General features: G+C 39.5%; 1 protein-coding gene across 2 annotated transcripts in view; it reads left to right on the top strand.

Annotated features, from left to right (window-relative positions):
• The window catches only part of EDAR (ectodysplasin A receptor), a 70,110-nt gene extending 67,085 nt beyond the window's left edge, over positions 1 to 3,025 (top strand). For both annotated transcript variants that reach the window (XM_082776040.1, XM_082776041.1), the window contains exon 12: positions 547 to 3,025. In XM_082776040.1, coding sequence (XP_082632166.1) covers positions 547 to 866 — 320 coding nt within the window. In that variant the 3' untranslated portion in view covers positions 867 to 3,025. The remainder of the gene's footprint in view (positions 1 to 546) is intronic.
• The last annotated feature ends 11,748 nt before the right edge of the window (positions 3,026 to 14,773 follow it).

Here is a 14,773-nt window from a genome sequence, read left to right on the forward strand (position 1 = left end):
GACTCAGTGATAGCAATGACAATTGAACATTTGCAGGGTCCTTTATGCTTGCGAGCATCTGGCATCATTGCTTCACCTCACTCCTCACATTCCTACAAGGGCAACTTTCAATTACAGCGATGTTACAGCAGCTGCTGCTGACAGACTCAGGGAAGGGTCAGAGCTGTCTCTCAAGCTCAGACACTATGTTGGACGTGCAGAGGTGTGTTTAATGGAGCTGCTCACTAGGGATATGTTTCCAATATACTTCTAATAGCAAGTAAATCGTTGCAGGAAGGGGTAGTACCATAGGAACACATAAAACCCATCCAGTATTTCTTTTCCATCCTACTTTTTACCTCAGTTATTCTATGAATATTGTACCCTACTGTTGCCAAGTAAGATATGGCAATAACTTTGAAGCTAGACATATCTATCAGGGACTCTCACTTAAAGATTTTAGCCGTGCTTATTGCTATCTGCACACACCACAGCATTTTAATAAATGCCTTGAATGGCCAAGACTTGCTCACAGAGCCATCTGACCGTAAACACCTCCCTTTGCAGGTCTGAGCCCCACGGAGCTGCCATTTGACTGCCTGGAGAAGACGAGCCGCATGCTCAGCTCAACCTACAACACAGAGAAAGCCATAGTGAAAACGTGGCGCCACCTCGCCGAGAGCTTTGGACTGAAGCGAGACGAAATAGGTGGCATGACAGACGGCATGCAGCTTTTCGATCGCATCAGCACAGCGGGCTACAGCATCCCAGAACTGCTAACCAAACTGGTGCAAATCGAGCGGCTGGATGCTGTCGAGTCCTTGTGTGCAGATATCCTGGAGTGGGCGCAAGCAATGCCTGCTCCTGAACCAGCAGTGACGTCCTGACGTGCCTGTGCTCCCACATCGCCTGCCAGAGCAATGATTCCAGCCAGCAGCACGCCAAAGACTTTGGACAAGAGACCCGTGGCGTTTCTTCTGTGTAATCACTCCCCATACTGATGGGAAGCTTTTCTCTTGTACTTCTAAAAAAGTGAAGTTACACGTCTACCAAAATGAGAGCAGAAATCTCCTGAGAAGCTTGGTATGAAGCATGTCATTAAACAAAATGATTAAGTTAAACAGTTACTTGCAATAAGTGGACAGAAAAGGATCCATTTTTCAGTCTATGTTTGAGTATATGTGCAGATAACCCTGTCACTACCCTTCCCACCTGGCTTTCAAGACACTGAATTGCTATCTGAAGATATTCCTATCTCTTAGGGCTTTGTTCAACCATTTAATTGTTGCAGTCAACAGCACCACTGCTACAGTATCAATTAATACACATTAGGCACCTACATTTCTATCAGCTCTAATGCATTTAATATGTAACCAGTTTCATTTTCTGTATTTCCTATGGATTTGTTGAATCTAGAAGCACGTGCATAGGCGTATATACACAATCTCCAGATAAAATAATTATACTGTATGAAAAAAGCCCCAACATAATTTACAGATGGAAGTGCTTCAAAACGCTGTATATAATGCATGTGAATGCACTCTTGGTCCATACTGACATTTCAAAAATGGTAAATTCAAATTGCAAGTTCACTTAGGGCAAGATGGTTAGCAAGAAGGGATTAAAGTTGGCAGCCACTAAGGAGTGGAGAGGAGAGCAACAAGATTTTCTTTTCCTTGCTGTTACCAAAAAAACCAGCTTGTCCACTACTACGACAACAATTTTTTCCAGTAGTGACATCTATATATCAAATAATGTTTCAAGCAGAGGAATTTCAGACAACAGCAAACAGACAACGCTTGACACTGAGAGCAAATAGAGTAGATTTCTTTGGACAGCTGAAATGTACAGGAACACGTGTTTTTGAAATGCTGTACTGTAGTACTCACAAATGAAAACTCACTCCTCTGGAAGGTAAGGCACTATCATGAGTTTGTGTGCAACAAAATCTTCTCTTAGTTTTGTCCCAGTAGCTACTTCAATTTTGCTGGTTACAACTTCTGTAAGACTTGTACAGACCACACGGCAGGAGCTGTTACCAAATGTATATGCTTAATTTATAGCTAAAAGGAGCGTTGACAGGTTTCAACAAGTGTCGCCACTGAATTAAAAGAACTGGCACTTGCAAAGCTATACTATTTAAATTCCAAGCTGCTTGGCTGAACAAAATGTTATAAAAAACTATTAACTATAACCCTGAAGTTAACAACCAGTATTCCATCACTTAATAACTAGATATTATCTATGATAGTAATGGTAATTGTGCTGAACATTTAGGATCCCACTTTGACATCTGTATTTGCCGATCTTTTCAGCACTTGATCTGTATCATAGAGGAAGTACGTACTGCAACACAAAACCTATCCTTCTCGCTGTTCTTTCACCACCTCTTTGGTATCATAACTCATTCTTCATTAATTTGCATATGCCAAATTTGATGAGAATTTTGATTTTAAAGGAAGAAGAAAGCTGCATTTATTTGAATATTTAACTAGCTAACTGATGTTTAATTTATGGGTCTAATTCTTTCTATCTTGAAATCAATGACAAATTCGTACAGACATCAACAGGCTTCAGAAAGATTTCTAGATTTGCTGACAACTCTGCAAACTTCAAGATTTTCAAGACCTTGAGTTTGCAGATTAGGTCTGTTACTACTAAAATAAGGGGAAAAAAAGGAAAAAAGAAAATGGGAAGATTCAATTTCTCTTGTGCCAGTGTGTAACAACAGTGTTAGTCAAGGGACTGTCTCCTATACTTCACGTTTCATTTAATAGTACACACCATTTGTATGCTTAAAAGATGACACAGGAATCCGTGTTTCTATGCTTATTGGGCCTTGAAAAATCTAGGGTCTTGAAATCATTGGTGCCAATGTGAACACAGACTATTTAACATTATTTTATTTAGTATACAGTATTTTTATTGTTACACAAAAGATGTACAGGAATGAAAAAATCTTGTAGATCTTGCCAAAGCTTACTTTCTAATAATTTTGTTTAATGCTGTATATATAACTTATTATATTGTAAAATATGAACATAAAATATGCTAATAAAAGAAAGAGGTCAAACGCAGTTGTACTATCTTTTTTTACTATTATTATTTCATGTATTGTCTTATAAACGTGTAATTAAAAAGTTAGCCAGGGGCGAGCAGGCACATTCCTGTGGTATGGGAGTGGCAAGGTAACATACATGAAGGAATCTTTGTGCTCCCATAGCATATTGCCTGTCTGCCTCACGCTTTGGAAGCTTTCAAAGCAGAAACCATTCTTCCTTTCACAATTGAATTTTGATTCGATATTTCACCTCCCAGCTACTATAAAAATGCCCAACTCCTTAGAGAAACTATTTGAAAGTTATTATTTATGTCCTGAGAGGTGGTGCAGACTGTGAGACCAGCGAGTAATCTCACAACAGCAACACTCTCTCAACGGCATTTTCATTTTGTGTTCCTAATCCAGCGGTACTACACGGCATTATCAAAGACGTTATTTGGAAGCTTTCGCTGTGTGATAGAAGAATTATATTCATCCGAGCCTGTGCTGCGCTGTGCAGACCGCAACATCTCCAAAAGACAGCACCAAGCTGCATTTCCCCCAGGAGCTGGGGACTAAGCTAAGGCTTTCGAAGTATTTCATACAGATTAAACATTTGCTAAAAGGAATAAACGCTGTCCTGCTTAAAAAACAATTTGGGATATTGTTTGTTCAGATTCGTTTCTGTTTTCGGCATGATGAACACATTCTTGTTCTGTCAACAATTAAAGGAGAGAAAGGCTCCAGAAAGTGCAACAAAGGCTTAGAGCTTGCCAGCTGGTTGGGAAGATAGGATGTTTGGAGTTTCACTTTGCTGTCTTTTCACTCCCTGCACTATGTAAGCAGGAGTTAACGTAGCGTGAAGGCACACTGCAACAGGTGCTGCTCTATCAAAACACGTCGATGTCTGAAGGGCTCCACTGTTCTTTGCTTTAACATGCTTATGGACAATGATCCAAAGGAAAAGCTTCAGCTTCTTAGGTTTAACTTGACAAAGCACAAGATCAAATCTGAGTAAAATACCCACGTCCTTCCATTGTGCAAAATAATGAAACAAAAGAAGAAAACCAAATCCAAACCACAAGAGCTCCAGTGGGATGTCATCTTTGTTTCAATTTTTCCATTTTGCTTCATTTTTTCCTTCCTGTGTGGCACTTCCAGCTCACTGGGATATACCTGTGCAAATGCAGGTGTCTGCACTGAGATTAATCTTGTACTAAAGCAGACATCTAAGACAATCAAGACGAATTGCATCTTCTAACTATAGGCTACAGTGTCTCTCAAAGATAAAGAGAATCTGGCGTGGCAAGCCAGACAATGTAAACATTTATTCTATGGATGTCAAAGGTTAGATGAGTTGAATCTTACCGAGTAAGTAACGTATTTCAGGTTTGTGACTGTTTTGGCTCAGTAATGTCTCTGAAATACCTGCAGCCAGCAAACACAGAATGAAGAGGAACCTCAACCTATTATTAGTGATGTTAATTAGTGTTCTGTTTTTGAATTATTGAATCAGATGAATGCTTCTCTGGCGTTGCGTAATAATGTTCTTGGTATTTACAATTTGGCTGATACAAGGTTAGAGCAGAGCTATTATTGACTCTGCTATCCTAAATATGATAAAAAATTAACAAGACTTAACAAGCAAGAAGAAGTTAGAAGTTTCTGAATTTATACATGAGAACATTACAGATTTCAATCTATTATGGTAGACTTTACCTCAAATGTAAATACAGTTCTTATGACAGAATATGAAACCAAATTTATTTCATTGATCCAAAACCTAAAGAAAGTATGACCACCTTTGCTTAGAAGTGGCTCTTTACCAGCCCAGCAATATTTGGTCAAGTACAGACCATCTTCAATACCAAATATCAATCCTGATTTTGGTGTAGAGAAGCTAATTGCCAATTTTTTGTTATTTTTTTTTTGAGGGGGAATATTTTTTTGTCCCCAGCTCCTGGCACCACTTCTTTATGGAACACTCATTATCTTAGGCTGAGCCTTTTAACCTAATGCTCAAAGAACAGACTGAAGGAAAAAAAAGTTGGTTAATTACATTATAGCGTTTAAAGTCATTCTTACCAGAATCCTGATGATCAGGAAACCTGAGCACAGTCTTGGCTTTATAAAAAATACTTCATAAGGAATGCCCTTGAATAAGTCTAAGTTAACTCCAGAACAATGTTTAATTCACAGTTACTGTATGATCTTATGTTCCTTTAAAATTATGCATTTTCACTACACAGTGGAAAATCTGCTGTTTTACCATGTCCTGATTGCCACCTACTGTCTCAAGCTGTTTTTCTGGACAGAGGGAAAAAAACATCTTTCAGAGCAAAGGAGCATACCAGCAGCAAGAGAGGATTCAGGAGTGCAAGGGGGGAAAGGCTGGGAAGAAAAGTGAGAAAGCAGAGACTCTACTGCACAGCAGGGAATGGGAGAGGACTGATAAGGGCAGGGGCAGATAGATAATAAGGCCTCCAATGGTTATATATAGGTGAATTTTTCTGGGAGTCAGCAGAGATGCACAGAGTTTGCTGTAATCAAAGTTGTTAGAGTTGGAATAAAATTTAAGACCCACCCTCTCTAGGAAACGAGAGGCCAGGAGAAGTTATCAAGGAGTACTTTTATTTCCGTTTTCATATGCATTTTTCATAAAAGGTAATTGTTCTTCTTTATTCTGTGGTAAAACCCAGCTTTGAGGTTGAAAAGACCCTTTAAGTCCTTGGAAATGTTTATTTAAAGCACACAAAAGATTCATATGAAGCCCTAGTCAACTCAAGGTTTTGCCACAAATACTTTCTACAGCCCATGTCATAAACACTGTAAAAATAGTTCCTTTTTTTTTTTTTTTTTTTTTTTTTTTTTTTTTTTTTTTTTAATATCAGCAGTGCCCACTAGAAAAGGCACTTAACTGCATATCTACAGACTGACCTTCTATTTCGAAATCCATCACCAGCCTTTTGGATGACTTTGTAGAAAGTTCCTCCCAGAAAAGAAAAATGATTATCACCTAGCAAGACCTTTCCCACCTAATCCTATTTTCTTAGCCTGCCTGGTATCATCTTATTCTTTCCTTAGAGAAACTCACTTGGCTTTGCAGACTCTCTCTTATCTTAGGTTGCAGTGGGGAACTGGCTTCCGTATAGCATCTACTATCTGGTGGTCCTGCTGTGAACAGAAGCAAGGTAAGCGAAAAAGGATAGGTCTGTTTTGGAGCACAAAGCAACAACAGTGGTCTGCCTCCATATTCTGTAATTTGGGGTCTTTAATCTCTTCTTCATGAAAAAAAAAAAAAAAAGGTGAAGTGGTTACATGCCCAGTGAGAGGGGTTGGAGGATGACCTGAAAAAGGCATGCTGATTTAAACAGGAGAAGCCCACCATCTGTATGCTAAGTTCTCTGTTGTGAACTCAAGACCTCATATGGTGTAGAAGTCCTGCTTTGCTATTAGGAAGGTATATTTAAAAGGTGGGGAAAAAAATTAGTGTTCCAAGTGAAAATCATGACCAGGAGGTAAAAGAAGAACCTCCTGCATGTAGAAGTCATTCCACTGCAAGCAATGTCTGTACTCCTCTGTGATAATGAAAAGCAAAGAGAACTTGTGCCCTGTTATGTACTGGATAGGCTTCCTAGTGGATATTCCAGTAAGTATATTCATATAAACGAGGTAAGAATGCACTGGATCTATCAGCCTATATCTAGTTCTAGACACGTAATATTGCATATATATTCTATTTCCCCCGCATCCAAATAAGTTCTTCTGATTATTTATTGTGATATGATTTATAAAGCATAGCACCTGTTACCTCAGGCACTAATTTATCATTATCAACCATTCTTCAAGGACAGAAAAATGTTGATTCCTTTTTGGTAGTGTTCTGCAAAACTAGACTGTCATCTGAATACTTATATTATGGAATAATGATAAGGAGCCTTTGCATGCTCTGCAGCCGATTAGTTGTTACACAGGTCATACCCAGGCATCTCATTTGTCCATCACATCTAAAAGAAGGAAAAAAAAAGAAAAAAAAAGAAAAAAAAAAGAGAGAGTCCATTTTTCTTGTTGGTAAAAGAAGCTGCTCTTAACACAAGTCTATAATAGCATTCAGGTTAGTATTCCAAGAAACAGCCCAGGAATGCACAATGACTTTCCAACTTAATCCACCACATAGAAGTAAATCAGGAACAAGTAACACTAAAGACATGTAAGTAGAAAGGCTGAAACTGAAAATGGGAAGGAAGTGGAGTTAGGCTGTGTTTCTGAAATTTGGCCTTGGTGTGCAAGGCTGCTCTGAAAAAAGTTAGTCGTGCTTCAGTGGAAACTAGGAGGACATCAAGATGTTACATTTCGGGAAGGACCGGGGAATGATGAAGATCTGTTTATTTGCATTTCTTATATAAATAGCTCTTGAATCCACATACTAGAATATTATTTCTTCCTAAGGACAAAACCAGTCTGGCAGCATTAATTATCTCTGACCTTCTTCAAAGGCATATTACTTTTCCAAGAAGCTGATGTGTGGGTGGAATATTATGCTCCTTTCTGAAACTTTTACCACATGATACCTTTTTTTTTTTTTTCCTGTAAGCTGGATCACATATTTTTATTTATTTTCTCCATAATTAACCACATTGAGGATGCCATTTTATGGAGCAGAAGATGACCTTAAAGATATCTAATTAGTAGGGATGTTGTCTTGTGCTGAGCTTTCACAGCTATTCTTAGCAGTATCCCAGCCACCAAGCCTACAGCCCTAGCTTGTGCACATCTACCAGAGCAATTACTTTCCATTAAGTTGCACTGATCAGGGATGTCATTTATTAGAGATACTGGTTTCCTAGATCCCCTTTTCTCAGGTAACTGACTGTGACTTTGATCAGAATGTCTTGTTATGTTACGTCTTATTCATTTTTTATTCAGGACCATCCAGTCAAAACCAAAAGAAACAAAACAAAAAGAAAGTAGCCACAAGCAAGCAAACAGTAAGTGCTTATGTTCAAAATTATCTCTTGTAGTAGTGATTAGGTAGTCATAAACATCTACGATGCTTTCAAAGTTATGAAAAAAAAATCTAATTAAGGAGGGCCATGGTCAGAAGTCTGCATTACAGACTTTCATCAACCCCAAATGCTTCTGGTTTTGACAATGGGTAGCGGTGGTTTGGACACAGCACATTACAAGAGTCAGCATAACACAAAGATGCCTTTGCCCATCACAGCATTTCTCCAGGAGATGCTGAAGGATGGTAGGAACACACCATAGCACAGCACCATTCCCTTCACAGTAACTTTCGTGAGTTTTAAAAATGTGAGTGCTATATTACTACTAGGAGCACAGAGGGGCACTACTTTATCACAGAAATTCCTCTAGCCATTTACAAAGTGAAGGTTTACCAAATTTCATAGACCAAATTTTCACACTTTCTAGACTAAATTTAAATATGTTATCATGAAGATAAATGCTTTCTACAAGGACATCAATTCCCGAAGTCATTTAACTTTTGGGTGAAAAATTCAGTACATAATTAAAGGATCCATTGTCATACCTCTGAATTATGAGCTCTGCTTACAGTCTCTTTTAAATCTGGTCTGGTAAGTAAAATGATATATTAAAGACATCTATGCTGATCATGAATAAAGTTCGTCGAAAAAAATGTTGCCTTCAGCATACTTTCACCTTTCTGGTTAATTTATCTGCTAGAATAGACTTTTTGCCAAGATAGATTAAGTTCAGTTACGCAAAAAGCATTACAAGCCAGTCATGTTCAGGGGAACAAGGAAGGGAACTACAAAATATTGCTTTAAAGGACAGACCTTTCATCAGGTGGGAGGTTACAAATATGAAGGAAGGAAGCACAACTACAAGTGCCCAGGCTGGGCACTGTTAGCCTAGTTCATTTAGATCTGCCATGCTTCTGTAAGTACCACTGTCTGATGGCCAGGGAGTTGTCTTTCTTCAGATTTGCCCAATTTAGACTTTGTAAATCTTGTCTGAAACACTGTCTTGACTGTTCTGATAAGAAGCCTTCAGTAAACAGCAAGGGGGATTACAACACAAATTATGCAGTATATAGGTGTGGAAAAAAAAAAAAATGCAATACTCACTTCAACTTCCCTAATGAAGGCTCTCACAGCTGTTCCGAAAAGTAGCAACATAAAATTTGGGGCCAGTTCTTTATCACCCTTTAAAGTGACAAGGTGTGACTACCAGAAACCTTCCAACATCAGCGGCATGAAGTGGAGGTAATTGCTTCTGGAGACCTACATGCAAGCAAGGCAGAGCAGACTGCAGCTGGCTCGAAGCTACGTGTTCTGACTGATCAGCTGTCTGCTGCCAGCAAGTGTAGGAGTCCCCGTCTCTCTTTTAAGTGAGGGGATTCATAAGGTTTCTCTCTTCGCAAACACATTTCCTCAAAATTAGTTGAAAACTAGTATTCTCTTGCCTGCTACCAAATCTGGCTGGAAGCAGCTCACATATTCAAAATAGCGCGTCACTTTTTGGGGGTGGAGATGGACAATTATCCCCAAAACCATGTTTCTTTAGGAAATCAGGAAACAGGGGAAATAGCTAGTTAGTTACCTCTGTCCAATGGCTCTTGTTGCAGATAATCCTCCAACAGAAGGATAAAGTAGTAGAATCTCACGCTCACATTACAGTACCCAAATGATGCAAAAGCAGCAAAAAGCAGGCAGGTCTAGGTTCCACCTGGAAAGGAAAGACTGCAAAGAGATCCCCCAAGTGTGGCCAATCTGACAGAAATTTATTCTTCATCTGACTTCAGCATTTATCCAGTAGAAGTGTATCACACAGGACAAAAGATCCACAGAGGTGCACATCAGAAAACTGGAAACAGGGCCACATTTTTAGTTAGGCAAACAGGCAAAGCAAAACCTTTTAAAATGGTGCAATAGTGCTTGATATTGCCACTGAGGGCTATCTCCCATCTTGAGGTTCCTTCCTGCCCCTGCTCCTAACCTGACCTGCAACAAGCAGGTGTGTATAAAACTCAATGTAGCAAATATTTAGAAATGCAAATATAGAAATATGATGATTTTGGTATGATAGTTTGCTGATATCTACTTCTGCCTCCTAATGACAAAGGTAAGAGAGGTTATCTATGCTTCTAAGTTACACACCATTATTAGCTAGCTTAGTTACTATAGATTATCAATGAATATTTGAACCAGAATAGCTCAAAAACTGCCATTTATTTCTGATCATGCTAGTTCCATTTCTTCCTAGAAGATTTTATTTTCCTTAAAGTCGCTGATCCTGAAATCACATCATTGTTCTAAGAGTCTCCTCATTTGCTTTTATAGTCAGCTTGTCCCATAAGTAAAAGCATATTTACCAGTGCAATCCAACACAAACTATAAAAGAGATAGCAAAGAAAAACAATTCAAAGTTAATCTTTTTTTTTTTTTTTTTTTTCCTACTCTTATCTACTAGGATTCACAAATATTTCTGCATTAACAGAATTGATTAGTGATAAATTCAGGAAAAAATATAACAGTTTACATTTCTAAAAATTTTTCACAGAATATTATTATGACACTTAATAAGGAATTAGAATAAATTGTCTCTCACAACTGGTTTAAAAAATTATTTCTGAAATTACAAGTCTAGCTTCCATATAACTCTACTGAAGTCTGACTTTCATTTTTTTTACATAAAAGAATCAAATGGCCACTAACTGTCTGCACACCCAAGAATTGTTATACCGAGTCAAAAATCACATGTGCATTCTGGAACTTAACAATAGCTGCTATATTTATAGAACTATCTGTTCTTCATAAGACACTCCAAATTCATTTGTATAATTCATTGCTCGCTTTCTGGTACTTTTAAGGTTTACTTTAATATGAATGGAAATTGAGCACTGCTATTTTTCTTTGCAGCTCTGTTAAAATTTACTTAAGATCAAAATTGTTAATCTCATCCGTAGTCAAATCCTTCATTAATTTAATTACATTAATATTTAACAGGTTCACTTTTTAAATTTAATTTTAACATAAACACTCAATATAACAAAAATTGAAAATTAACAGTGGTTCATTTCTTCTAACAGTGAACACTTACCAGATGGTTACAGGCTCTTCAGGAGGGACAGGCAGGGTAGGCGAGGTGCACCTGATGATAACTTCTTGGTGCAGGTGCTAAGGGAGCCAGCTAGGAAAGGTGCCCTCCTAGATCTGTTGCTAGAGAACAGAGAGGGTCTTGTGGGAGATGTGGCAATTGGCAGCCATCCCGGCCATAGTGACCATGAAGTGGTTGAGTTTAGAATTTACGGTGACAGAAGGAAAACTGCCACCAAAACTTCATCCCTGGATATGGGGAAAGCAGACTTCAGGTTGCTCAGGGAACTAGTCAGCAAGGTCCCCTGGGAAGCTGCTTTTGAAGGCATTGGCATCCATCAGTGCTGGTCAGTCTTTAAGCACTGCCTCCTAAAAGCACAAGATCAGGTGATTCCAAAATATTGAACGACAAGCAGGCGGGGCAGAAGCCCGTCCTGGCTGACCAGGGATCTTCTTCTGGAACTTAGGCAAAAAAATAAAATGTACGGCTGCTGGAGAGAGGGTCAGACAACGTGGAAGGAATACAGGGATGCTGTTTGCATTTGCAGGGAGAAAATTCGTTTGGCCAAAGCCCAACTAGAGCTAAAGCTGGACAAGTCTGTGGGAAACAATAAAAAGGTGGTTTTTTTTAGATATGCAAACAGAAAAAGGAGCAGCAAATCCTGCACACGTTCAGGATCAGTTGGAAGTTTGTCATTCCCACCGTCATGGTCCTCCTGCTCAGGGCACCCTGGGTCCCAAAGCCCATCCTCAGCATTGAAGACGGAGGCAAAGAAGGCATTAAACATCTCTGCTTTGCCTATGTCATTGTCTGTGAGGAGACCTTCCCCATCAAGTAGCAGACCTATGTTTTCTTTGTTCCTCTTTTTTCTGTTTGCTTCTGGGTTGTGGTAAATGGGGCCACATCAGGCAGGTGGATAGTCACTAGTGGGGTCCCCCAGAGCTCCATTTTAGGGCCAGTTCTCTTCAATGTCTTTATAAATGATTTGGATGTAGGACCAGAAGGTGTTTTGAGCAAATTTGCCATCGACACCAAAGTTGGGTGAGTTGTGGACTCGGATGAAGGTGGAAAGGCCTTGCAGAGAGACCTGGACAGATTGGAGAGCTGGGCAATCACCAACCACATGAAGTTTAACAAAGCAAGTGCCAGGTCCTGCATGTGGGACAGGGCAACCTTGGCTTTATGTACAGACTGGGCGACGAGACACTGAAGAGCAGCTCCACAGAAAGGGATCTGGGGGTTGTGGTTGACAGCAAGTTCAGCAATGAGCCAGCAGTGTGCCCTGGTGGCCAGGAGGGCCAACCGTATCCTGGGGTGTATCAAGCACAGCATCGCTTGTTTGTCAAGGGAGGTGATTGTCCCACTCTACTCTGTGCTGGGGCGGCCTCACCTCGAGTACTGTGTGCAGTTCTGGGCACCACAGTACGCAAAGGACATGAAACTGTTGGAGAGTGTCCAGAGGAGGGCGACGAAGATGGTGAAGGGGCAAGAGGGGAAGACGTATGAGGAGCATCTGAGGGCACTGGGCCTGTTCAGCCTGGAAAAGAGAAGGCTGAAGGGGGACCTCGTCGCAGTGTACAGCTTCCTTGTGAGGGGGAGTGGAGAGGCAGGTGCCAACCTGTGATAGGACCCACAGGAATGGTGTCAAGCTGAGGCAGGGGAAGTTTAGGCTGGACATCAGGAAGAGATTCTTCACCAAGAGGGTGGTCGCACACTGGGACAGGCTCCCCAAGGAAGTAGTCACTGCACCAAGCCTGTCAGAGTTTAAGAAGCATTTGGACTGTGCACTTGGTCACATGGTGACTGTGCGGTGCCAGGAGTTGGACTCGATGATCCTTATGGGTCCCTTCCAACTCGGGATATTCTATGATTCTACCTGTGGTTCAACCCAGCAGGCAGCTGAGCACCACACAGCTGTTTGCGCACTCCCCACTGTGGGATGGGGGAAAGAGTCAGAAAAAGAGTCAAACTCATGGGTTGAGATTAAGACAGTTTAATAGGACTATAAAATAAATAAATAAATTATTAATTGGGCAGAAAATAAAGGGGAAATAATAATAATTATATACATATATACGTACATATACACAAAGCAAGTGATGCGTAACACAACTGCTCGCCACCTGCTGACTGATGCCCAGCCAGTCCTTGAGCAGCAGCACCTGCCTCCCCCCCTCCAAGCCAGCCCCCCAGTTTATTGCTCAGCATGACACCACATGGCATGAGACATCCCTTTGGCCATCTTGGGTCACCTGTCCTGGCTGTGTCCCCTCCCAGCTGGGCAGCACAGGGAGCTGAACCGCCCTTGGCTCTGTGTGAGCACTGCTCCACAACTGAAACATCGGTTTGTTATCAGCATTAATAACAGCCACTATGAAGAAAATTAACTGTAGCCAAAACCAGGACACTACTATATATAAACCACAAGAGACATTGGTCTTTGGCACATAGTCTGTGCGCCTCTTTACCACATTATCTTTGCCATTATTAAAAAACACATTTTGTTTCTTAAGTTGGCACCATAAGGAAGAGTAGTAGGTTATCAAACAACAGTAATGAAGACTGAAAGCCAAGAACAGAACATTCCTGTGGATATAGAAAAGCCAACAATTTTGTCTCTCTCTATATATATTTTTTTTTTGCTTATTTATTTTCTAGCATTATAATGACTAAGAAGGCAGAGCAGCACATGAGGACTAGAAATACACTCCCTGAATAAGAGGGTTTTGTCTCCAGATGAAAGTATATGGATGCTTTTGCAATGCTGGTAAATCTGACAAATGTGAAATTACTGAAAAAGAAATACTTATTCCAAAACATAATCCATTGTTAGCAAAAGCTTTTATCTACTATTAGTATTATTTAAATTTACCTAAATTATTTTCCCACCAACAGAGCTCATGCTGCTCATTCTCTCTTCCAGACAGAAGAGACAGTACCACGTCTTGGTGCCAAATCTGGTGTAGAATCTTTTCAAGAAAAGTTGCTTGAAAAAAAAAAAATATATATATATATATATTGCTTTCAATTTCAATCCACCTTCAAAGACTTAAAGATTTCTGGTAAAAAAGACACAGGAAAAACAAGAAAAATGTAAGAAAATGAGAAGTAAACCTATTTGAAATTTTATACTGGCTGCCAGTGTTAGTCAAAGACTAACATACAACAGATCTTCACATTTTAATTGTAGTTTCAATTTTACAATTAAAGTTTCTGTAGTTACAGTACAAAAGATGAATCAGAAATTAGAAAAGGAAGACTAAGTTGAATTTTTAGAAAGTATTCCGTTTCCTACACATACAAAATTCTGTACACTGAATTGTGACAGACTAAGAATACATTCAGCACATTCAGAAAGAAAATGTGGGTACTAAGAGACCAAGTAAAAACTGAATTGGAAATTAATATAAAATACATTAGTAACATTAAAGTATAACATTATTAACAGGGATTGCTATGGCCAGGCATTTTAAGAAATGTTTTTAGTTTACATTTTCAGGGGCATTAGAATGCAAAGTTACATGAGAAGTTCACATAAAGCAGGACAAAATACTAGATATTACAAAAACACAGATAAAGAGCAAATGCCAAGAAATTACGAAATTAAAGTAACTAAAAAATTCTCATTCGATACCTCAGGTTTACTGCAATCAAAATTTGGTTTTAATCACT

Source organism: Aythya marila (genome assembly GCF_965140915.1).
Source record: "Aythya marila genome assembly, chromosome: 1".
Classification (NCBI taxonomy): domain Eukaryota; kingdom Metazoa; phylum Chordata; class Aves; order Anseriformes; family Anatidae; genus Aythya; species Aythya marila.